A 24,376-nucleotide genomic window follows, 5' to 3' on the forward strand; every position below is an offset into this window, starting at 1 on the left:
TTGAGACAGTATCTCACTGTATTCCAGGCTGGCCTTGAACTCCATCCTCTGCCTCTGTCTCCTAAGTGCTAGAATTATAGGTGTAAGACACCATACCTGACTTATATTTTTTGCCTTATTGCAGAGAGAACTTAGGGCCTTGCACATGCCAGATAAGTGTTTTGCCTCTGAGCTATAGCCTCAGCCCCACAACAAAATCTTGATTTATTTATTTATTTATTTATTTATTTATTTATTTATTTATATTATGACAGGGTCTCACTATGTAGCCCTGGCTGTCCTGGAACTCCCTATATAGACCAGGTTGGCTTCAAACCAACAGAAATCCACCTGCTTCTGACTCCCAAGTGGTTGTGACTAAAGGCATGCACAACACTGGGCTAATACTTATCTTCTCTTAAAAGCCAGGTGATACGGCTGTCTTGTATTGCATTCTCTACTGGTTGCATCTGGCTAGGAAGACCAGTTACCTTCTAAAAGCGTGGCCCAGTTTGTGCCATCCCAGCAGTGAGCTGGTAGCCTGGAGTCAATTTTTAAGGTGTTTGTGGTGTTGTTTTCTCGTGGTAGGCTGGTGAGGGATATAGAGTCATTCTTAAACAAATGACTCAGAAATGGGACAGAGCAACTGTTGGAGAGGGCTGCAGATACCAAAATACCTATGGAACCCAGCTTTTGTAGGCATTAGGTAGAGTTTGCCATCCAGCTCCTGGGACTTGGTGACTAAAAGACTAAGGAGCCCCTGATCTGCTTCCAGCCCCTTCATGCCGAAAAGCCTCAGCAGCCTTGGATCTTGGTAGTTGATTTTGAAACTTCTGATTCTCCTCCCTCTCTTGGGGTTTCTCCTGTTTTCCCTTCCTCCCTTGGCTCTGCTGTTCACAGACTACCACATTCCCTAGAGAAATCTGAAACACTTCCTTGGTTATAATGACCACCAGGGGATTCCCTAATAGTGTTAGATTCTAGCCTTGACTCTGGCCTGAGCTAGCTCATGATTCATAGAACCAGAGCTGCCTTTGGATCACTAGAATCTCAAACCCAGCCTGCCCAATCCAAACATGACTGTGGTCCGCCTGGCTACCTTCTCCTCATCTCTGCCTTCTTCCTGGGAACAGTCCCAGAAGCCAAGCCCTTGATTTGGGTAATCTAGATGCCTCCCCTCTTCCCAACCTTCATTCTCTCCTGTCAGTCACAAAATTCTGATAATTGACATTCTAAATATGATCAGATCTGGCCCCTCCTCTGTTTCTACCACTGCCTCGTTCAGACCTTTGATATCTTTTAACCTGATGATTGCAATGGCCTTCTTCTAACTGGTCTCCCTGCCTACAGTCTTACCTCCAGCATATCCATCCTCCAATCCTGATGCCAGAGTGATCTGAAATGCAAATATGATCTTGCCACTCTCCTGCTTAAAACCAACTGCAGTGGTTCTGTAACCACAGGGTAGCCTCTGACGGGCTGAAAGTAAGTCATTACTGCTCCTGCTGTGATTAGAGCTGCTCTTCCTGCTAATACAGATACTAACAACAGTAGCTGACTCAGCATTTCCCACTATGCTTTCAAATGACTTACCATCTTTTTAGAAGAAATTGTAGCCACTACATTTTCCGAATGCTACTCTTCTCCTTTCTTGAGGTAAAGGAGAGGGGCAGAGTTACAGGCAGGGGATACCAGGGAGATGTTCTAAACCACAATGATAATTTTGTAAACCCTTATAAGTGACTGTGCTGATTTAGCCCTAATGATGGGGTGATAAGAATCACCACACAATTCCTAGGAAATACTTTAATGACCAACACTCCTAACAAACATTAAGGGAGGTATCACCCCTCAGACCTTGACTATGTCTATCAACTATGTCACGTGTTTAGGAGTATCCTTGGACTCCTGGGCAGGGAAGGGGAGGGGAGGGGAGGGGAGGGAAGGGAAGGGAAGGGAAGGGAAGGGACTTCTGACAAGTCCAGGCTGCTTGACCGGGCATACAAAACGGCATGATCTGGTCTCTGCTCACCTCTGCCACCTCCTGCCATTCCCTTGCTCACACTCTTCACTGTAGTACAACCCAACTGTATGTGATACTAATCAACACTCTCCCTTATTGAGGTCTGCTACATGCCAAGCACTGGGCTAAGTGGTTTGTTGCAATGTCAGTATCTCAAGTAAGCCTCGTGGTTGCCCTTTAGAGACGTTTTTGCTATTCCCATTGTATTTATTTCTTTACATGGTGCTAGGGATTGGACCTCAGGCCTCACAGGTGCTAGGTAGCACTCTGCCTCTGAGTTCCATAGGGCCCCATAGTTCAGTAGAGGAGGAAAGCAAGGTGCAGAGGGGTTGAGGTAGCCCAGCTGAAGCATCTGGAGCAGGCAGCCCTGTTGGTGTGAGCCCTTCAGTTTGCTCACCCTGTGCTCCTTCTTGCCTGGGTAATACCAACTCGTTCCCCAGAGACCCACCCATGCCCCAGAGAACTCTCAGTTCCCCAACTTGGCCAGGGCAGCTGTGCCCTGTCAGCACTCTGGAATATGTGAGTTGTCTCTGAGCCTTCCTCAAGGCTGGATCTAGGGCTCGTAGCTGGGAACCCCCCAGCCTCTAGTGCAGTAACTAGTGCCAAACAAGCCTCCATAAGTATGTGTTGAGTGGACTACACTGAACTCCAGGGCTGAGCCTTGAGGTTACTATCCTGCTGACCACTTTCCTGCCTTCACCTCTCTAGGCACAAAGCCGGGCTTTTTTGGTGTCATTGAGAAGGATCCTTTCCCTTCCTGCTTCGGTTCCACCTGTACTTTTTGACTTCCGGTGGAAAGTATATCTGATCCACCACCTTGCCCCACTCTGGGACCACTGCTCTCTGCTCCCTTTTCTCTGTCCTCCCCACAGCCTGGGCCCTGTCCACTCCTATGAGCCCTCTTTTTCAGTTTCCCCATTGACCTTAGCTCTTTCCACTGCACTAGTTTTTAAATCCCAAATAGTCCCTCCCCTTAAAAAAAAAAATCTGTTTCTTTCTGTCTCCCTGTAGTCTTCCCAGCTAACAGTCCAATATTGGGCTTTTCTCCTTAGCACTGTTTAAACCAGGGTTGCCTTGGAAAGTCCCAGCATCTTGCTCTAAGGTAATTCCTGCCAGCCCCAGTTGGAGTCTCTGCCCCTGAGCCCCATCCTGCCCTGTAGCAGGACTGGGGTGTCCCTGCACAGAGTTGCCCTCAGCCTTCCCCAACACCTTCCCTACAGCCACCCTGCCTTCCCTCACTTCCCAGTCTCTTCTGCTTCTGACAGCTCTGGGATCCCTTGCCCTGGTTTCTCCTCTATGCTGTATGGAATGAAGATTGCAAATCTGGCCTTCGTCACCAAGACTCGGGTCAGGTTCTTCAAACTAGACCGCTGGGCTGACGTGCAGTTATCCAAAAAGAAGCGGATAAAGCCGGGGACGGATATCAGCAAACAACACAGGTCACTGCTAGCCAGGATCTTTTATGACAGGTGTGTGAGTGCATGTGATAGGTGTGTGAGTGCATGTGGCAGGTGTGTGTGTTTTGAGTGGACAGGGAGGGTATGGGGAAGGGACGTCTGGCTGACGAAACAGTGGTTTTCCACAGTCTGTGGTAGAGACGGGGAATTGCCCCAGGGTGCGTGCAGGCAGGCTCCTGAGCATAACTGACACTTTCTCAGCTTCCTAATCCTGAAATTTTCCCCAGAGCAACCCCCAGTCCAGGTCCCTCCTATGCCATTCCCCCCTTGACTCCCACTCTCCCCAGGGCTGAGTATCTGCATGGGAAGCATGGAGTAGACGTGGAGGTCCAAGGGCCCCATGAAGCCCGAGATGGGCAGCTCCTTATTCGCCTGGATTTGAACCACAAGGAGGTGCTGACCCTCAGGCTTCGGAATGGAGGAACCAAACCTGTTACCCTCACTCACCTCTTCCCACTGTGCTGGACACCCCAGTTTGCCTTCTACCACGGTGACCAGGACCTGCCTTGCCCATTGGGCCCAGGTGAGTGGGTTTTGGAGATGAAGCAGCTCTGGGGGTTAGGAGGTTGACCCTAGGAGGGCTGGGGCTTTGGAAAGGCTACTGTTGCTGTCCAGTGGGCCCTGTCTTAGGATCAGGGTCCCTGGGGTACCCTACCTCACCCCCATTCACTCATTCAGCCATCTTCTTCCAGGTGAAAGCTATGAGCTCCATGTCTACTGTAAGACCAGCATTGTGGGCTACTTCCCAGCCACTGTGCTCTGGGAACTGCTGGGACCTGGGGAATCTGGGTCAGAAGGAGCTGAAACATTCTACATTGCCCGCTTCTTGGCTGCTGTTGCCCACAGTCCCCTGGCTGCACAACTGAAGCCCACAACTCCCTTCAAGCGTACCCCACGGTTCACTGGAAACCCTGTATTGACCAACCGGATAGAGGAAGGAGAGAGACCTGACCGGTAACTTGATAATGACAGTGTAGGCCCTTGGGAAGAGCCTGCTTTCTGAACTGTGGGCTCTTCTCTACTCTGGGTCTCAGAGCCCTTTCCTGTCTAGGAAGTCAGTTTCAGGAGAGTGACAGTTCTGAGGACATAATAACAGTTCTTGTATTTCCACTGTATGGAGGAATGGCACATATTGTAGACCTCTCTTTTCCTCCTCCTCCCTTCTCTTTTCTTCTCTTCCTCCTTCTACTTCCTTCCTCCTCCTTCCCCCTTTCTTCGTCCCCCTCTACTTCCTCCTCTTCCTCCTTCCTCTTCACCTCTCTCTCCTTTTTCTGTGGTGTTGGGGATTTAACACAGGGCTTTATTCCTGCCGAACACGTTTTACCACTGAACTATCATCTAGGGCCTCCCTCTGTTTTTTTTAAAAGATTTTATTTTATTTTTAATTATGTATATGTGTATATGTCTGTGCATATGTGCATATGGGTACAGATACCTGAGGAGCCCAGAACAGGGCATTGAAACCCCTGGAGCTGGAGTTAAAATCGATTGTGAGCCACTTGATGTGGGTACTGGGAACTGAACTCTGGTCCTTTGCAAGAACAGTATATACCTTTTACTTTTTTAATATTTTACTTATTTTTATTTTATATGTATGAGTATATCGCCTGCATGTATGTAAGTGCACCCATGTTCTGACCATGCAGTGCCCATGGAGATCAGAAGAGAGTATTGGATCTCCTGGAGCTGGAGTTATAGACAGTTGTCATGTGCCATGTAGGTCTGAGCAGCCAGTGCTCCTAACCACTGAGCCATCTCTCTAACTCCACATACTCTTTTTTTAATTAATGAATTTATTTTTATTTTATATGTATCAGAGTGTTTTGCCTGCGTGTGTGTAAGTGCATCATGTGTGGGCAATGCCTAGGGAGGCCAGAAGAGGACATCAGATTCCCCTAGAACTGGAGTTACAGACAGTTGTTAGGCACCGTGTGGGTGCTGAGTACTGAACCTGGGTCCTCTGCAAGAACAGCCAGCGCTCTTAACTATGGAGCCATCTCTTGAGACCCTTTGTTTTTAGACAGGGTCTTACTCTGAAGCCCAGGCTGGCCTAGAACTCTCTATAAACACAGGCTGGCCTAGACCTCTTAGCAACAACCCTCCTGCCTCAGTCTCCCAAGTGTTGGAATTAGAAATAGGAGCTACCACATCTTGCTCTTTGAGTGAGTGAGTGATTGAATGAGCGAGTGAGACAGGATTTCATTGTGTAGCCCTGACTAGCCTGGAACTTGCTATGTAGACCAAGCTGGTCTCAAACACATTTAGATTTGCCTACATCTCCTTCCTAAATGCTAGAATTAATAGCATGCACCACCACACTTGGCTCTCTGATCTTTTTTAACAGCTTTGTTGAGAAAATTCACATGCAGTTCAGTGATTTATTTAATGTATTCACAGGTATGTGCAACTATTGTTACTGTCAGTTTTAGAACACTTTTATGCGGAGCCGTTTAGCCATCGCCCTTTAATCTGCCACCCGTCTCATAAATGTAGATATCTTTTTGACATAGCTAGAAGTTTACAAAATACTGAACTATAAATGCAAACCATATAATAAAATCTTCACATTGAGACTTTATAGCTCCTTTGTGTACAATATATATGTATAAGGAGCTAGAGAGATGGCTCAGCAGTTAAGAAAGAGCACTGGGTGCTCTTGGTGAGGACCCTGGTTTGGACCCAGCACTCACATGATGTCTAATAACTATCAGTAACTCCAGTTCCAGTGGAATTGGATGCTCTCTCTTCTGACCTCCATGGGAATTGACCAGCACAGGTGTACTTACCTACATGCAGGCAATACACTCAAACACATAAAATAAAAATAATAAAATATTTTTTAAACCAGCAATATATATGTATAAAACAAATTTACAGTATACGCAAGACCCTGGATTCTATCCCCAGCACCACAAACAACAACAAAAAGGGCATGAGAACATACATGTCTGTAATTCCAGCACATGGAAGGTGGAGGTAGGAAGATCAGCAGTTCAGGGTCAACTCTGGCTACATAGCAAGTTTAAAGCCAGTCTATGTTCCGTGATCTCAAAAATAAATAAAGAAAATAAAGAAAAAAATGTTTGAAAGATTATATACCAAAAAGTTAAGGTTGACTGTTCCTGTGCCCTGGATGATAAGAATGTTACTTAGGGACTAGAGAGATAACTCAGTGGTTAAGAGCACTTGCTGTTCTTCCAGAGGACCCAGGTTCAGTTCCCAGCACTCACATGGCATCTAACAACTCTCTGTGACTCCAATTCCAAGAGATCCAATGCCCTCTTCTGACCTTGGCTAGCATTGTATGCATGTGGTATACTTACATAAATTAAGACAAAACACCCATACACATAAAAAATAACTTTTTAAAAAAGAATGTTGCTGGGCGTGGTGGCACACGCCTTTAATCCCAGCACTCAGGAGGCAGAGGCAGGCCGATCTCTGTGAATTCAAGGCCAGCCTGGTCTACATAGTAAGTTCCAGGACAGCTGGGGCTACAGGAAGACCCTGTCTCAAAAAGACCAAAAAAAAGAATGTTACTTATTTATAACGTACTTGTTGCCTGATTTTTTTTCTCAAAAGAGCATGTATTAATTATAATATTTGTTTGCTTTATTAAAAATATTTAGTTTTACTTTTTATGTGTATGTATGTATTGCCTGCATGTAAGTGCATCTGTGTCATGCAGTGCCTGCAGAGGTCAGAAGAGGGTATCAAATACTCTTGGAACTGGAGTTACAAACAGTCATTAGCCACCATGTAGGTGCTGGGAATGGAACCAGGGTCCTCTGCAAGAGCAGACAGTGCTCTTGATCGCTGAGTCATATCTCCAGCCCCATTTGTTTGCTTTATTGAGATAAGATCTGCCTATAACCCAGGCTGGCCTGCAACTCCTAAACTTCCTGTTTCCCCTTCCTAGGCACTGAGAATGCAGGCCTGTGCCACCCTGCCCTGCCATAGAATTTTCTTTTTTTGTGTGTGTTCCAAGTATTAGGCTTTGCAAAATTTGGAGCAAGCAGCTGCATGAGCGAGGGAGTGCTGTGTCCCTGGGCAACTACATATGGCCCCCTCAGCAGTCACTGAACTGTCTCATTCCCAGTCTTTGAAGGTGAGGGGCTTCCGTGTTTGTGACACATTTTCTTTCCTCACTCCCACAGTGCTAAGGGTTATGATCTGGAGCTAAGCATGGCACTGGGGACTTACTACCCACCCCTCCGTCTCAGACAACTGCTCCCCACCCTTCTTCAGGGAACAAGTATCTTCACCTCCCCAAAGGAGATTGCTGAGATCAAGTAAGTACCAGCACTGTGTGCCCACTTGCTTCCTTGCCCTCTGTCTCTCCCTGCTGGCTTCTTGCCTGTCTGTCCTCAGTCTCCCAGACTCCATTCATTCATCTCCACACTGAGCATGCTCTGGGTGCCAAGCATTGTTTAAGGGAAACCAATGAGTCAGCACCTTGCCAATTCTAGTGCAAGATACCGGGCAGCTAGAATTCTTTTCTTTTTTTTTTAAAGATTTTATTTTTAATTCAATGTATCTGTATCACTATGTATGTGCACATGGATGCAAGTGCCCACAGTGGCCAGAAGGGGGCATCGGATCCCCTGGAGCTGGAGTTCCAGTGGCTGTGAGCTCACCCATGAACCCACAAGAGCAAGCACAGCAAGGATTTTTAACTGTTGAGCCATCTCTTCGGCTCACCTAAAGTTTCTCAACCATTTTATGTCTAATGCCACATAGTGATAAGTGCTATAAAGAACTACACTAATGTGAAACCAAACACAGAGCAGGGTAAGAAGATGAATTGGTGCTTTTGTAGAAGGCAATTAGGCCTGAACTCTTTCAAGAGAATAAGTAAGGTGAGGTGTACAGTGTGGGAAGTTACGAGGGGAAATACTCTGGCCACAGAATTCTGGAAACAGATGTCTAGTCAGGTCTAGGGTGGAGGCAGGGGCTTGCTGCTGCAACTCCTGACCCTGTCTGTCTCTGCCCTTCTAGTCTCCCCCCCCCTTCCTGAAGTGTGCTTAGTTCCAGAGCTTTAGATACGAGTGGGTAGAGCCCCTGAGCATAAGAGTTCTCTGACCTACCCTGTTCCTGCCCCTACCCCAACCATCCCCACCAGGGCCCAGCTGGAGACAAACCTGAAGTCCAAGAACTATGAGCTGAAACTCCGGTTGCTGCTGCACCTGGAGGAGCTACAGATGGAACATGACATCCGGCACTATGACCTAGAGTCAGTGCCCATGACATGGGATCCTGTGGACCAGAACCCCAGGCTGCTCACACTGGAGGTCAGGCTCAGATCCACTGTGTGGAAGGGGGGCCCACACCAGCCAGCTTACAGAGGGTGACATGACCTGATGATCCCTGATAGCAGGGCAGACATAGACAAAGGATGAGATGGTTCCTGTCCCAGAAGGCTCAACAAGAACAGGGTGAACATCCTGTCCCTAAAACTGTGCCAGGACAGGGGAGTTCATTTGTTTCTGCTTTTTTTTTTTTTTAAGGCAGGGTCTCATGTAGCCCAGGCTAGCTTCAGATTTACTATGTAGATAAGGATGGCCTTGAACTTCTGATCCTCCTGTTTCTACCTCCCCATTGCTGACCCATTATAGTGTGGTGCGGGTTTTTTGTTTGGGTTTTTTTGGTTTTGGGGGGTGTTTTTTGGTATTTTTGAGACAAGGTCTCCCTTGTAGCCCCAGCTGGCCCAGAACTCACTATGTAGATCAAGCTGGACTTGATCTGGCCTCAATCTCACTGAGATCTGCCTGCCTCTGCCTCCCAAGTGCTGGGACTAAAGGCATGTGCCACCATGCCCAGCTCTTTTTGTTTTTTTTTTTTGGTGGTGGTAGGGGAATGTGGTTTTAAGTATTTTATTTTTATTTTGTGTGTATGATTGTTTTGCCTGCATGTATGCAAGTGCACCACGTGCATGCAGTGCCAGCAGAGGCCAGAAGAGATCATCAGGTCCCCTAGAACTGGATTATAGTTGGCATGCCAATGTTGGGAACCAAACCTGGGTTCTCTATGAGAATAGCCAGTGCTCTTAACTGCTGAATCATCTCTCCATACCAGCAGTGTGGTTTTAATATAGGCTTTGCAAATAGCTATGTAAGCCTTTGCTTTCTCTTGGCTTTGTGGATAACATAAAGGAAAATTCTGAGAACCCATTCCAAAGTTCACATTTTGATTTTTGTTTTTAATTTCATCACATTTTTATTTATTTTGTTTGTGTGTGCTCAACATGCCATGGCATGCAGGTCAGAAAAATTTGCAGAAATTGGTTTTCTCCTTCCACTATGTGGTCCCAGGGATCAAATCAGGTGGTCAGGCTTGGCAGCAGGTGCCTTTAACTCACTGTGCCCTCACACCAGCCCTCACATTTTGAATGTGTGCACACAGACCCCAGACTTGCTCAGGAGAATGGATTTCTGCACAAAGTGCAGGTGGGAAGGGAGAGAGTGAAGAGATCGGGAAAGGTTATTACAGAAAGTGGGTGTGCAAAAATGTTAAAGGAAGAGCAGGAACCAAGCTGCCCAAGAGAGCAGCTAGCTGAACTGGGATGCTGGCCACTGGTCTTAAAATCACACTTGAAGTTTCTAGATTCCCAGGCTAGACACCTGAGCAGCCTGAGGTCCTTCCTCTTCCTCTGATTCTTGCTTTGCCTTGTAGGAGAGGAAAGCTGGGATAGCACAGCTCTGTGAATTGGTGCTATGAGGCCGGGGCCTAGGGCTAGACCCTCCAACAGTCCCCATGGAATAGAAAAGCTTGCTTATATTTACACTTCACAGGTTCCAGGTGTGGCTGAGAGCCGTCCCTCGGTGCTACGGGGTGACCACCTGTTTGCCCTTTTGTCCTCTGAGACCCACCAGGAGGACCCCGTCACCTACAAAGGTTATGTACACAAGGTGGAATTGGACCGTGTCAAGCTGAGCTTTTCCACCAGGTGAGTGTTGAGGGAACCGAGTTACCAGAGCAACCTTCAGTCTCCTAAGGCCAGGGGATAGGAGGTCTTGCTTCCAGAGATGAGGTTACGGGGCAGGGAGACCTTGAGCTCTGTGAACAACTTCATCTCCTAGAGAACTTCATATGGAGGGCTTGGGAAGGGAGAGTTTTGGAATGGTGGGAGGTAGAGAGGGTCCTGGGTTTTTACTGCCTATTGCACCTGACTGGAGCTCTTCATTTCTTGCCCAAAGCCTGCTGAATCGATTTGTGGATGGGATGACATTCAAGGTGAACTTTACCTTCAACCGCCAGCCCCTTCGGGTCCAGCACCGAGCCCTGGAGTTGACTGGGCGCTGGCTGCTCTGGCCCATGCTTTTTCCTGTGGCCTCCCGTGGGGTTCCTCTGCTTCCCTCAGATGTGAAGTTCAAGTGAGACTGTGGGCAAGGGCTCTGGGGTTATTTGGGGTGTAGATTTTGGAAGTGGAGTCCCAGAGGCCCCTGGATGACTTCAAGTTCGTGTTCCTGGCCCCTCTGCCAGGCTGTATGATCGGAGTCTGGAGTCGAACCCTGAGCAGCTACAGGCCATGAAGCATATTGTGAGGGGCACTACCCGGCCTGCCCCCTACATCATCTTTGGGCCTCCAGGTACCGGCAAGACTGTCACATTAGTGGAGGCCATTAAGCAGGTGAGGCTGGAACACAGTCCCAAGGTCTGTGCTGACTCACCCAGCCCCCAGTATTTGTCCCTGATTCTGATTCCCTCAAGCTCCCTGAACGTTCCTATCCCACAGCAGTCCTCAAAAGAGAAGGTGGGGTAGTTAGGGTCATTATGACTGTTGAGCGCTCTTGTGCCAGTTGGGCACCGTGTGACACCATTTATGTTTCAGTCACACTGATGTGTATTTACCACAAGTTAAACAGCATTAAAGTGTCACTTAGCAATCACAACAGCTATGGGAGGCAAATGCAGCCAGAGTCACCAGTGTCAGGACTCGTCTTCCCATGCTGCCCTTTTCTTCATCTTAGGTAGTAAAGCACTTGCCCAAAGCCCACATCCTGGCCTGCACTCCATCCAACTCGGGGGCTGACCTCCTTTGTCAGCGGCTCCGAGTCCACCTGCCCAGCTGCATCTACCGCCTCCTGGCCCCCAGCAGGGACATCCGCATGGTGCCTGAGGACATTAAGGTATTTAGGGAGGTGCAAGGGGGCAAGGAATAGTGGATGCCTTGGAGGTTCTCAGAGCATACCTGAAGACTTACTGTGTGACACTGGGTGGGTCACGACCCACTCTCTGGATTTCATTTTCCTTATCTGCAAAAAGAGAGGCACTAAATCAGTCCCTGGGGCTCAGAGCCAGGGTAAGGGTGAGAAAAAGAAGAGCCAAGCTGATTCCACATCTTTTCACAACCCACAGGCCTGCTGTAACTGGGATGCTAAGAAGGGGGAGTATGTGTTTCCTGCCAAAAAGCAGTTGCAACAATATCGGGTCTTAATTACCACCCTCATCACTGCCAGCAGGTAGGGAGTGTGTGGGGATGTGTCTCTTAATCATTATTGTAAGTAAATGGGTTCAGAGCTAGAGTAACGGAAACGGGTTCCTAGGGGCAGGGTGAAATGAGGGGCCAGAATTCAGGTTTGGTAGTTGGGTGCCTGGGAATGAACCCCTGCTTGGCTGACACTTTCAGGTTGGTGTCAGCCCAGTTTCCCATTGATCACTTCACACACATCTTCATCGATGAGGCTGGCCACTGCATGGAGCCTGAGAGTCTGGTAGCCATAGCAGGTGAGGGGGCTCAGGATGGGTTGTAGGTGGGCCACCCTTTTTGTGAGTTGGGGAGACGTCCTACCGTTTAACCTTTCTCCCATGCCTCCTCTGCCTCCCAGGATTGATGGATGTCAAGGAAACGGGCAACCCAGGAGGGCAGCTGGTGCTGGCAGGAGACCCTCGGCAGCTGGGGCCTGTGCTGCGTTCGCCACTGGCACAGAAGTATGGACTTAGCTACTCACTGCTGGAGCGCCTGCTCACTTACAACTCCTTATACAAGAAGGGCCCCAACGGGTATGATCCCCAGTTCATCACCAAGCTGCTCCGCAACTACAGGTATCTCTGCCCCCTCTCTGCTGTTCATCGCATGTCTTCATAGACCATCAACTGGAAGAGAGGTCTCCTTTGTAGCCCCATCACAGCTCCTTGTCTGTGTGACTAACAAGGGGCTTCCTCCAGGGCCAGTGGCTTATCTATGTATTGGAGGTCCTCAAACCAGATATATCTGGGATGGGTCTAAGTTTCTAGGCAATCCAAAGAGAAATAAGAAAAGCAGGAAGAATAATTTTTTTTCCTAATAGAACTATTATTATATATACAGCCTATATACTTCTGGGTTTGTGTGTGTGTGTGTGTGTGTGTGTGTGTGTGTGTGTGTGTGTGTGTGTGTTGCTGAGGCTTGAGCACAGAATCTTGCTTATTCTCAGCAAGTGCTCTAGCACAGATCTCTATCCCAAACTCTCTTCCTTCTTTGAGACAGGGTCTTTTTCTCTGTTGCCTAGGCTGGTCCTAATTCTTGGCCCCTATGATCCTGCCTTAGCCTCCTGAGAAGCTAGGATTATGGGTGTGTATCACCCATACTCATATATTTCTTTTAGTAAATGAGTTCAGACATCATCAATGATTAGATGAGTTCTAGACTGCAGTAAAAGTTTGGTAAATGTGGAGCTGGAAAGATGGCTCAGCAGTAAAGAGCAAGGGCTGCTCTTACAGGAGGACCTACATTCCATTCCCAGCACCCATGTTGGTTGGCTCACACCTGTCTATAACTCCAGCTCCAAGAAGATCTGATACCTCTGACCTCCCTGGGTACCTGCATTCGCATGCATATACCCATACATAGACACATGCACCATATACATAATTTAAAATAGTAATCAAAACCTTTAAGGGGGCTGGAGAGATGGCTTAGCAGTTAAGAGCTTGTGCTGCTCCTCCAGAAAACCCAGGTTCAATTCCCAGCAACCACATCAGGTGACTCACAACTACTTCTAACTCCAGCTCCTGGGAATCCAATGCCCCTGGCTTTGAGAGCACCAGCACTCACATACACATACCCACACACAGACACATACATATACACATAATTAAAAATAAATCTTTGGGGGGGTGTAGAGAGGACTCTGTATCCCTCTATCCCTGAAACTCTCTATGTAGACCAGGCTGGCCTTGATCTCACAGAGATCAGCCTGCCTCCTGAGAGCTGGGATTAAAGGTGTGCGCCACCACACTTGGCCATGAATGTGGGGCTAGAGAGATGGCTCCATGCTTATGAGCATTGGCTCCTCTGGTAGAGGACTCAGGTTTGGTTCCCAGCTCCCATATAGGAGCTAAAAACCACCCATAACCTCAGTTCCTAGGGATCCAACACCCTCTTCTGGCCTCCTTGGGCATTGCATGGCATGAGTACACTTTACATCCATGCAAGCAAAAAGAATTTGGTAAATGTAAGCTGGACAGTGATGGCATATGCCTATAATCCTAGCACTTGGGAGGTTGAAACAGGCTAGGCTGAGCCACACAGTAAGACTTTGTTGCAAAAGTGGGGAGGAGGGAACAGTGAGATAGATGGTTCAGCAGGTAAAAGCACTTGCTATGTATGCCTAATGACCTGAGTTTTATTACCCTAAACCCATGAACCCACTTAAAGTTGGAAGGAGAAAACCCACTCTGCAAGAGTGTTCTCTGACTTCCATACTCAAGTTATGGTGTGAGCAACCAAACCATACAATAATAATTAATTTTTTCTTTAATTAAAAAAATCCTGTAATTGTTTTTGTGTCACTATTATTTTTTGGATTAACCTGTCTCAATCAAATAGCGGTGATAAGAGATGATCTTTTTTTAAAAATTTTATTTATTATTTTTATTTTTTATGTGTATGAGTGTATTGCCTGCATGTATGTTGAGTGCACCCATGTCGTGCAATGCCTCGGACGTCAGAAGTGGGCTTTGGATTCCCCTGGAACTGGAGTTAAGGACTGTTCGTAGCTGCCATACGGGTGCTGGGAATTGAACCCAGGTCTTCTGCAAGAGCAGTCAGTGCTCTTAACCACTGAGCCATCTCTCGAGCCTGGATCATTTGTTTTTGTACTGTCCTTGTTTGGTAAACTAAAACCTGAGAATGAGTCCTAATATCTTAGTTCTGTAATGGAATTTGGCTGGTCAGTGAAACCCCTGGCCTGGATGCTTTGTGGAGCCATGTTTGGTTCAGCTTTCTGTGGATTGCAGCACCTGGCAGTAGACACTGCAATGAATGTGCCCTGTGCAGGGTGGAGGCAGGTGGGGCGGTACCTTGGGCAAGTGGCCCAGGGGCTTCCCAAGGAGCCTTTGATCTTGTTCTTCTTCCTCCTGTCTCCTAGGTCTCATCCCACCATCTTGAACATTCCTAACCAGCTGTACTACGATGGGGAGCTGCAGGCCTGTGCAGATGTGGTGGATAGAGAACGCTTCTGCCGCTGGGAGGGGCTGCCTCAACAGGTGAGACTGAGCAGGGAAAGGCTCAGGCTCCACCCCTGGACCCTGACTCCCTCCTCCTGAAGGCACAGTGCCCTCCCTTTGTCACCATGTTCTGGGACCTCTGATTCCCTGGAAGAGTTTAAGGGCAGGACAGGAGGGAGGTCCTCCTGAGGGTTCCTCCTCATCTCATCATGTGTCCAGGGCTTCCCCATCATCTTTCACGGTGTAATGGGCAAAGATGAGCGTGAGGGCAATAGCCCATCCTTCTTCAACCCTGAAGAGGCCGCCACAGTGACTTCCTACCTGAAACAGCTCCTGGCCCCTTCCTCCAAGAAGGGCAAAGCCCGCCTGAGTCCCCGAAGTGTGGGTGTCATCTCGCCATACCGGAAGCAGGTCAGGCCCTCAGTTAAAGGATGGGACTTCTCTCCTTGCCAGCTAGCACCCTGGCCCCCTGCCTGCCTCTGCCTTCCTCTTATGTGAGGGTGATGGCTTGAGAGACACCTTTCCCCTCCCCTCCAGGTGGAAAAAATCCGGTACTGCATCACAAAACTTGATCGGGAACTACGGGGACTGGATGACATCAAGGACTTGAAGGTGACATACCCATACCATCCCACACTTGCTCCCTGCCTTCCCTGAAACCCTCACTTTCTCACATCAGAACCTCAGCCTATGTCCCTGTCCCACTCTGTTGCTCAAAACAAAACTGGAGTTGTACCCAGGTAGTTCTGGGATGGGATCAGGTGGCCTGAATATTTTAACAACTGTCCACGTCATTCTTACAGTCAGACAGGTTTAAAGCCTCTACCCTAAGGATGAAGTCCAAACTCCAAAACCAACCCAGTCTATCATGTGATATTGCCATCCCCACCCCCTCCCCCAGCAGCTTAACTCTTCCTCTGAGGTTGTGGCTCTTAACACTGATGCAGGAACAATCACCTGGAGAGCTTTTAATACTGCCGGTGCCAGGGCCCCACCCAACCAATTAACACAGCTATCTGTGGGCAGAGCCTGGGCAGTCGAAATATTTTTACAGCTCTTCAGGTGGTTCTGATGAAGAGCCAGGGTTGAAAACTACTGCTTTATGATTTAGAGGCCTCTCCCTTGAAAATTCTGACCAGAAGGTCTGGGTTTGGGCCTAGGATTATATAGACGTAGCAAGTACTTAATGACAGTCTCCAGGGAGATTTCTGGAGCCCTGCTTAGTTCCCATGTTCTTTGCAATACCATTTGCTTTGCTTTGAACACTTTCCGGGCCCCACCCTGTAACTGACATCCTTCAGGTTTTGGCTTCCATTGCAAACCTCCTGTCCTCTCCCTGGCCCTGCACTGATCTCACTGGTCTACAAGCACCCAATGTCTTGTCTGTACCTTCCTGGCAGCCCAAGTTCTGTGGGGCAGGTTTGTTCTCACGATTCCCCTAGGACCTACCCGGTCTTAAGACTTACGTCTCTCTACTCTAGGTGGGCTCTGTGGAAGAATTCCAAGGGCAGGAACGAAGTGTCATCCTCATCTCCACTGTGCGAAGCAGCCAGAGCTTTGTGCAGCTGGATCTGGACTTTAACCTCGGTTTCCTTAAGAACCCTAAGGTTTGAAGGCTCGTGGGTGGCATGAATTCTTCCTCAGGGTCCATCCTTCCATGACGTCATCACTTCTTCCTTCCAGAGATTCAACGTAGCTGTGACCCGGGCCAAGGCTTTGCTCATTGTAGTAGGCAACCCCCTCCTCCTGGGCCATGATCCTGACTGGAAAACGTGAGCATTCCCACCCCACAATCACTCTGGATAGCTACAAGCCCCAGTCTGGGACAGGTGTGTCCTTACTGAGCACCTGTGTACTGCTCTGTTAGTCCTCGGTGCTCACAGCGCCTAAACTGTATTTGTAAGTGAAGTTGAGCAGCTTAACCTCAGATGTGGCAGGACTGAGCATCTGCCTGCAGCCTCTACAGACACCTCAACCAGGCCTGCACAGGCCCTATGCCAATATTCCTGTATCCCACAGATTCCTGGAGTTCTGTAAAGAAAATGGGGGATACACCGGATGCCCCTTTCCTGCCAAACTGGACCTGCAACAGGGACAGGACTTACTCCAAGGTCTGAGCAAACTCAGCCCCTCTACCTCAGGTACAGCTGGGCAGGGTAGGCCAGTGGGAACGGTTGGGGGAAGTTACAGTTAAGGAAGACAAAAACATCATGTCACCTTTCTTTCTAGGGCCCCGCCGTCACCAAAACCTCCCCCAGGAGCGGGAAAGTGAAGGGGGCCTGCCCTTGCAAGTGGAGCCAGAGTGGAGAAATGAGCTCTGAAGACAGCTGCCCCCTTTCATACCAGCCTAGCCTTATAGTGGCCTGCCCCTGCCCCAGAACCCAGTCCAGCTGCCCCCTGCAGAGGAAGGCTAGGAAGTTTACAGCTCAAACCATTCCACCCCTTTCCCTGCTAGGGGAAACAACCCAAGCTGCTAACAATTGTGGGGAAGGGGAGGAAGAAAAGCTTTTTTTCTCCCTCTTTTGCAGTACTAGGGATTGAACCCAGAGCCTCGCACATGCTAGGCAAGCGCTCTGCTACTGAGCTACTTTAAGAAAACCTCTTAAAATGCTGTTCTATGCAAAAGCCTCTTGCTTATGTCTATCAGCCTGATCTCACTTCCTGTGCCCCCAAGCTGACCCTGCAGGAGGGTGCCTGTCCAGGGCCACACCCCTTCATAACTACGTGGAGGGGAGGAAACCCAGTGGACCAAGGAAGCCACCCACAGGCTTCTAAGTTTAGCCAGTGATACAGACCACTCCCCTCACCCTGCCTAGGCTAGCAGCCAAGCATGACCTCATCCCTTACTCCAAACTTCACCCTACCCCCACCCCAATCCTGCTTCTGCAGACAGGGGCCCAGCCTGGCCAGCAACTTGGAAATGAAGAAAGATGGCACTCCAGGCTTACAGCCAAGGTAGGCCAGGAGAGACAGGAAGCTGCCACACACGTGGGAACCTTTGACCTTTATTCACCCCCTCCCCTTCCACCAAGTACAGTCAAGAGACAAGGCTACTACCAAAGCAGAGACCCTAGTCCCTACCCTAAACTCACTCCTGTGAGCCAGAAGTATATAAAGTGCTGGTGTGTGATGTGGGGAAGGCAGAAGGGAGCAGGAGCCCCACCCTAGGCCAGGGCAGCAGGAGGAGGGGGCCCTGTTCAGGAAGGGCAGGGCACCAGCCTACTTCCCAGAAACTGGGAGGGAGGGCCTACCAACCCCAACTTGGGGCTAGGAAAACTCGATGCAGTCCTGGGCAGGAAGGAACCAAAAAAGAAACCTTCAGCATTAAGTTTTACAAAAGTGGAGTGAGGGGGTAATTCGAACCCCCTGTGAAGGAAGGGGAGGGAAAACTAGGGAGTTCAGGGTGTGGGGAGCGCTCAGAGGATGGGACAGCCTCTCCGGCGCTTATTCTTGCGGACCTGGAGGCCAGCCCGGGTGGCCATCTCAAATACTTCCCGCACCCCTTCTTTGGTCTTGGCTGAGCACTCAAGGTAGCCAAAGGCACTGATCCTATTCGCCATGTCCCGACCTTCCTCAGATCGAACAGGCTCCTGAAAGACAAGACACAGGATCAAAAGGAGCTGGTACTAGGGGCACCTCTCACATGTCACAGATAAGGACAGCATAATTAGAAGGATCCAGCCTGGCCCTGCAGAACACCCAGGTCCCAGTTACAATGGGCAGGTTCCAGGCCAAGGGATAGGACTCAGCTTTGTCATCCAGAATTCTCATCTATTCCTTCCTCCCACCCAGCCCTATTCCCTGTGGTACCCATTTCCCTTCTAAGTTAGTACCCACTACCTCCCAACTGACTCTCCTCCAGTCCATTCCATATAGCTACCAGAATACTTTCCCTAACATACAGACCCAATGAAAATCTTAATTATCCTCCCAAGATAGCCTGCCTTCCTCTAATAAAGTAAAGAGAGAGAGAGAGAGAGAGAGAGAGAGAGAGCCACTTAGCAAATCCTTGGGGACACAGGTTCCCCAGCCATTTATAATATTTCCCTCCCCCCTCCCCAGGGGCACAGCTTTCACATCCTCAAGTAACAAGCTGATCCCTGAGGATGAGGATGGTTCCTAATTCACCTTAGTAGTCCCAACTCCAAAAACAGACCAAACCATCTAGTACAAATGAAAAAGCCAAATGCCCTTAGACAAGTCACTCCTAACATTTCATCAGGTACCAAAGGCCCTTCTGGTCCCTACCAAGATGCAGGCATGAAAGAATAGGAGGTAGACATCACAGCCTCCTCTAACTGCTTATCAGTTAGACAAGGCGACCTTCCATCCCAGGTCTTGCCCAGCAGCAAGGACAGCCCCACCCACCTGCTTCATCTTGGCCAGCTCTCTCCTGGTGTAGTCATCATGCCTCAGGTCCTTCTTATTCCCCACCAGGATGATGGGCACATTGGGGCAGAAGTGCTTCAGTTCTGGAGTCCACTTCTCAGGAATGTTTTCTGCAGAGACATCCCCAAAAATGTAGGTGCCCCCACTTAAAGAAGACCCTGGCCTTTCCAACAGCAGTCCCAGACTATTCAGCAGGGCAGCACCCTTGGCACAGTTCAAAGCCCTCTGCAGCACCTTCCCCCTCCCAAGGCCACTGTCTCCACAGCAAAGAAGAATCCCCTTCCCACAGCTGAAAACAGCAGGTGCTGAAGGCTCTGGATCCCCTCCAAATCCTTACCCAAGCTGTCAGGGCTATCAATGGAGAAGCACATGAGAATGACATCAGTGTCCGGGTAGGAAAGAGGCCGCAGGCGATCATAGTCTTCTTGTCCTGCTGTGTCCCACAGAGCCAGCTCCACCTGACACACAGGACCACTGAGTAGTTGGCCTGAGGGTCCCAATGCTACTACCCAGAGGCCCTCTGAAGTCATTACTCCGGTAAACTTGTCCACCATCTATCTATTGAGTGAGCACCCGCCATGTGCCAGGTGTTGTGCTGACCAGTCACAGAACCAATGGTGCATTTGAAAACTTTTTAAAGATGTGTTTGGTCTTTGTAGTGTGAGTTGCCGTTGTGAACACCATTTAGTTCTTATAGCAACCCTTTGGGGACAATCTTGCCCTCATTCACATTTTGTAGTAGGGAGAGGTTAGGCCCAGAGGCAAAGGGACTTAGCTCAGATTCCAGGGCCAGTATGTGGTCAAACCAGATAGTACATTCAGGTTTTCAAAGGCTACAGTTTCACTTCCTAACTTCTGGTTCCAGCATGGGTAAGGAAGGGCAGACTAGCTCCCTACATGACTAGGGGCAGGGTTCCCAGGCAGGAAAGGAAGAAATTCTTGGCCTTCACCTGCTTGCCGTCCACCTCAATGTCTGCAATGTAGTTCTCAAAGACAGTGGGGACATAGACTTCTGGAAACAGATCCTTGCTGAACACGATGAGGAGGCAGGTCTTCCCACAGGCTCCATCACCCACAATCACCAGCTTCTTTCGGATGGCAGCCATGGTTGGAACTGGCAAGCAAGAGATAAGTGGGAATTTGGGAAAAATCAAGTAAATCCAAAAACACTTATCTAGCCCTCCCCCAACTTGCCTGTTTCTAAACAGGCATCCAGCAAAGGAAGAGGGAGCGAGGGGACTCACATGAGGGAGGCTCCTGCCAAGAACTAATCTTATAGACAATAGATTTTGGAACACTTTATCACTGTTCAGGGATGGGTTAGCATTGAGCAGTGGGAGGATGAAGATAATATTTGGGAGCCAGAAAGCATGAACTTAAATCTCACCCATTCAAGTGTGGGACCCAGGACACAAGGAGTGCTCAGGGATGCCTCCAAAAGACCTAGCTTTTATCTGCTTTTCCCATCAGCTTCCAGTTAGACTTCATTAACAGAACTTTGATACTCTTAATGATCACTGAGGTGTAGTCTAGAACAGATTGTCTCTTAGTAGGAGTCATGCCTGCCTTGTCATAAAGAAGTCAGCTACAGGTGGTGGGTGATTAAGGCAAGGAATACTTGTAGAGCCCCTAGGTGCCTCCCCCAACCCCAGCCTTCACAATGTTGGGCATTTTGAGAAAAACTCTTATCCTCTTCAGTCCCCAGCAGCCTATTAGGAGGACAGTGGCCTTCCCATTTAAATATATATATATATATGATTTGGGGGTGGTAGATGCATGTGGAGGTCAGAGGGCAACTTTGTGGAGTCAGTTCTCTCCTACCTTTATATGAGTTCCAGGGTTCGAACTTGGGTCATCAGGTTTGAGTGGCAAGCACCTTTACCCATTGAGCCATCTCGCAGACCTCTGCCCTTCCCAATTTGACCAAAGTAGGATATTGAGACCCAGTGTAGTTTAGACATCTATTTAGAGTGTGACCTACAAGGGGCAAGGACAGCACTCAAAGCAGAGCTGTGATATCCAGTCTCTTTCCTATATGGCATCCCACAGATGGGAAGAACAGAAACCCAGGCAGAGGACAGTGGCAGCAGGCAGCTAGCTTCCCAGGCCCACCCCTCCCCTTCCCCAAAGTCCCAAGTCACACAAAGGAGGCTCAGTCCTGGAAGCTCACTGTCAGGCAGCAGGCTCCCCCCACCGGGGGGGGGGGCTGGCACCAACACTGGGTCACTCAGTCCCTATGGGACAATGACCACACTGTGGGGAGCCACACATCCACCACAGTTCTGCCATAGAGCCGTAATCCACTAGGGAATCACCTCCACCCACTCTGAACAGCCCCTTCCTCTGTCCAGCTCACTCTTAAGCCCTGCCCACCCATCCCTGTGACTCAAAGCAAGGAGTCAGCTTCCCAGGGTTTGCATGTGTCCCTCACCCCAACACACACGAACCCACAGTTCATCACACCTTCCCAGCTTGCCTTCCTTCTTCCCAGCAGAGAAGAATTAGCTGGGTAGATGAAATTCCCAGGCCTACAGCTTGAGAGCTGGAGATGGAGTCAAGGCTTTAAGGAAGGGGGAGGAGACTAGAGCCTGGGCTGGGAGGAGCCCCGAAAGAAGAGACAAATGAGGACCAGTCCAAACATCAACCAGGCAGAGAGCAAGTTAAGAAGGGGACAGAAACCTGATCTCAGCCCCAAACCTGGCTTTTCCTCTCAATCCCACATCCTGTCTGGCTGGGCTGAGCCCTGCTCCTCACATCGCACTACCTCATACCCAGCCTGGGCCTGCCCTTTAGGAAGTGGAATACTCCAGCCCTAGGCTGGTTCTTTTCAACAGTGGACTCCTGGGTGGCCCCTACACACACACACACACACACACACACACACACACACACGCACACGCACGCGCGCGCGTACAAAACAAAACAAAAAAAACGGGATATGAGGGAAGAGGACATGAGTCACGGAGAATTTATAGTTTAGTGTACACAGCCATACTTCCCCAGGCCACAAGGGGCTCTCCCTGGCACCCCCAAAAGACTAGGAAGAAGACATTCATTCTGCAGCAAATTAAATCTCTACAAAGTCTACTCAGGTGATCCACAGGATTTCTTCCAACTCCCCCACTCATTCCCATTATTCTACTAATCCAGTTGTATAAAGGCTGGATGAGATAACCCCAACCAGCGTGGGCAGTGCTGAGGGTGATTCCTATCACAGTAAATTCTAGTCACTTTGGCATGAGCATGCCGCCCACAGCAAGGTTGCTGGCACCAGGTGGTGGGAGGCAGAGGCCAGAACTTCACAGCAGGTTAGGACCCTTCATCTAGGCTCTGGTTGGGCTAGAAGAGCTAGGGGCCGAGGCCAGGGCAGGGCATTAGGCCCAAGGCCAAGATGACATGGACAACAGCCCCAGAGGAACTGCCCCACTGACCCTCATGAAGGGCCTGGAGTGGAGCCTGGAACTTATGGGTCCTTCCCAGACATTGGCCCTCCTCAGTCATTTTCTTGATTTCCCAGATGATCCAGTGGGGCCTTGTACTGTGCTCCCGAGGCATGAATCTCTCTTCAGGCAGCCCCCTTACCTCGACTTTAAAGCCATAGTGAAGGAAGAACTGGGCCCCAGTTTCCCCAGCCCAACCCCCAACACTCCCAAGCCTGCCTCCAGGGTCTGAACATGGGGAGAGGGATCTTTCTTAATCGTCCCAGGCTCCCTTACCCGAGACGGGCTCCAAACACCAGCTAGGGCGGCATCCGGACCTTCCGAGAAGCGGCAGCCCCCAATGGTCGCACCCGCCTCTATTCCCGCCATTCCCATCCCCGGCGAGAACTCCCATCCCGCGCCGGCCTGGGGCCCCAGATCCTCATACTCCACCCGGGGCTGGAGCGTCTGGGCTGGGGCCAATACGGAGATGCAAGCGGATCCCCAGCCCGACTGGGAGTTCCCGAAAAACCAGCGGGGAAAGGGAAAGGACTCAGGGGTCCAGAGTCAGGAGTCGGGTGGCGACAACATCTGCCCGCGGCTCCGGGCGCCCTTCCCACGCCCTGCCCGGAGCTCTCTCCCCAGCCGGGCCCCGAGATCGAGAGAGCGAAGAAGCAAGAAAAGTGCTGTCCTCCGAGACGACGCCCCGCCGCCCCTAGCCCGGACCCGGTACTCACCGCTCCGCCGCCTCCAGCTGCGCGGCCAGTGCGGGAGGCCGACACTGACCCGGGCCCCGCCCCGCTATCCAACGCCGCTCCGGGGCGGACCCGGCAGGAGGAGGGTCGGCTGGGGGCGGCCCCTCGGCTACGCCCGCCTCTGCTCCCCGCCCAGGCGGCTCAGGTCACCCGGGCTGGGGATCCGGGTCGCCCGGCTCGGGCTGGAGGGAGAGTCGCAGAGATGCCTGAACTGCAAGGGAACTGGAGGGAGCGGGCGGGTCCCCATCCCCAGGGCCCGGCCTCTACCCAGCCTTCCAGGCCCGGAGGGGGCGGACCGGCGTCGGGAAAGTTGAGAGGCTCCCGGGGTGGGGTCAGCCAGGGCTGTTGCTGCCCTCCGGTGGCCACGCAGCTCTCCGCTCCAGCCCCACCTGTCATCGCCGGGGACCCGATGGGCACGAGGTTGTGCAGAAGCTGCCACTCTGCTCCTGGAATCACTGCGAGCAAGTGCTGCCCGAAGTCATCCCTGGCCTTGAAAGCCTTTCAGGACCTGCTGTACCCGACTACCACTGCCTTATAAATCTTTTCCGTTTGCCTGGAATTTCCCTAGCTTCGGTTAAAAGCACATTCGTGGAAGTGCTTCCTCCGGCATCCCCAACTGGGAACTCAGATCCTACTCCTATTGTATTATTGTGCTGTTGAGGACCCTGAGCCCAATCTGACGTGCTGCATAGTTATTTACTGCACATCTATCTCTTTCCAAGTAAAGCTCTGAGGAAGTGGGTGTTTTATTTGCTTGTGCTGAGTATTTTATATACACAAATCTCTGGATTAAGTATACCTATTCCCTTTTGCCTGTAAGGAAACAGGCTCAGAGAAATGGTTCATCAAATGTTTGTGATTTGTGTAAGAATTTATAGTCAGGCCTGTGTGGCTCCCAGGGGGATGTCATCACCCTCCTGCTCC

At 50.0% G+C, this 24,376-nt stretch overlaps 2 protein-coding genes across 7 annotated transcripts in view; one reads left to right on the plus strand and one right to left on the minus strand.

Moving 5' to 3' along the window:
- Mov10 (Mov10 RISC complex RNA helicase) overlaps positions 1-18,184 on the plus strand; it is a 26,903-nt gene extending 8,719 nt beyond the window's left edge. For 3 of the 5 annotated variants that reach the window (XM_017798413.2, XM_008833968.3, XM_017798414.2), the window contains exons 3-21: positions 3,268-3,471; positions 3,747-3,982; positions 4,152-4,413; positions 7,617-7,751; positions 8,582-8,750; positions 10,251-10,405; positions 10,656-10,832; positions 10,942-11,089; positions 11,430-11,588; positions 11,818-11,921; positions 12,089-12,186; positions 12,288-12,504; positions 14,811-14,928; positions 15,109-15,300; positions 15,427-15,501; positions 16,371-16,496; positions 16,573-16,661; positions 16,909-17,030; positions 17,119-18,184. In XM_017798413.2, coding sequence (XP_017653902.1) covers positions 3,268-3,471; positions 3,747-3,982; positions 4,152-4,413; positions 7,617-7,751; positions 8,582-8,750; positions 10,251-10,405; positions 10,656-10,832; positions 10,942-11,089; positions 11,430-11,588; positions 11,818-11,921; positions 12,089-12,186; positions 12,288-12,504; positions 14,811-14,928; positions 15,109-15,300; positions 15,427-15,501; positions 16,371-16,496; positions 16,573-16,661; positions 16,909-17,030; positions 17,119-17,210 — 2,878 coding nt within the window. In that variant the 3' untranslated portion in view covers positions 17,211-18,184. The remainder of the gene's footprint in view (positions 1-3,267; positions 3,472-3,746; positions 3,983-4,151; positions 4,414-7,616; positions 7,752-8,581; positions 8,751-10,250; positions 10,406-10,655; positions 10,833-10,941; positions 11,090-11,429; positions 11,589-11,817; positions 11,922-12,088; positions 12,187-12,287; positions 12,505-14,810; positions 14,929-15,108; positions 15,301-15,426; positions 15,502-16,370; positions 16,497-16,572; positions 16,662-16,908; positions 17,031-17,118) is intronic. The other 2 variants (XM_017798415.2, XM_029563983.1) reach the window with 2 other exon arrangements.
- On the minus strand, positions 17,879-23,641 carry Rhoc (ras homolog family member C). 2 transcript variants are annotated; one of them, XM_008833969.3, is made up of 5 exons: positions 23,435-23,641; positions 20,229-20,392; positions 19,616-19,736; positions 19,258-19,388; positions 17,879-18,479 (listed from the first exon to the last, which is right to left on the minus strand). In XM_008833969.3, the coding sequence occupies exons 2-5, from the start codon at positions 20,382-20,384 to the stop codon at positions 18,306-18,308; spliced, it is 582 nt and encodes a 193-aa protein (XP_008832191.1). In that variant the 5' UTR covers positions 20,385-20,392; positions 23,435-23,641; the 3' UTR covers positions 17,879-18,305. The 2 variants fall into 2 exon arrangements, with proteins under 2 accessions (XP_008832191.1, XP_029419844.1); XM_029563984.1 differs by lacking the exon at positions 23,435-23,641 and adding an exon at positions 21,100-21,240.
- Positions 23,642-24,376: the final 735 nt, after the last annotated feature.

This window comes from Nannospalax galili, unplaced genomic scaffold (assembly GCF_000622305.1).
Source record: "Nannospalax galili isolate Female #2095 unplaced genomic scaffold, S.galili_v1.0 scaffold475, whole genome shotgun sequence".
Classification (NCBI taxonomy): domain Eukaryota; kingdom Metazoa; phylum Chordata; class Mammalia; order Rodentia; family Spalacidae; genus Nannospalax; species Nannospalax galili.

Coding starts and splice junctions, on each gene's coding strand:
- Rhoc (XM_008833969.3), bottom strand. CDS start 20,384: ATGGCTGCCATCCGAAAGAAGCTGGTGATTGTGGGTGATGGAGCCTGT. Junction 19,737..20,228: donor TTGAGGTGGACGGCAAGCAG/GTGAAGGCCAAG, acceptor CCTGTGTGTCAG/GTGGAGCTGGCTCTGTGGGA. Junction 19,389..19,615: donor TGATAGCCCTGACAGCTTGG/GTAAGGATTTGG, acceptor ATGTCTCTGCAG/AAAACATTCCTGAGAAGTGG.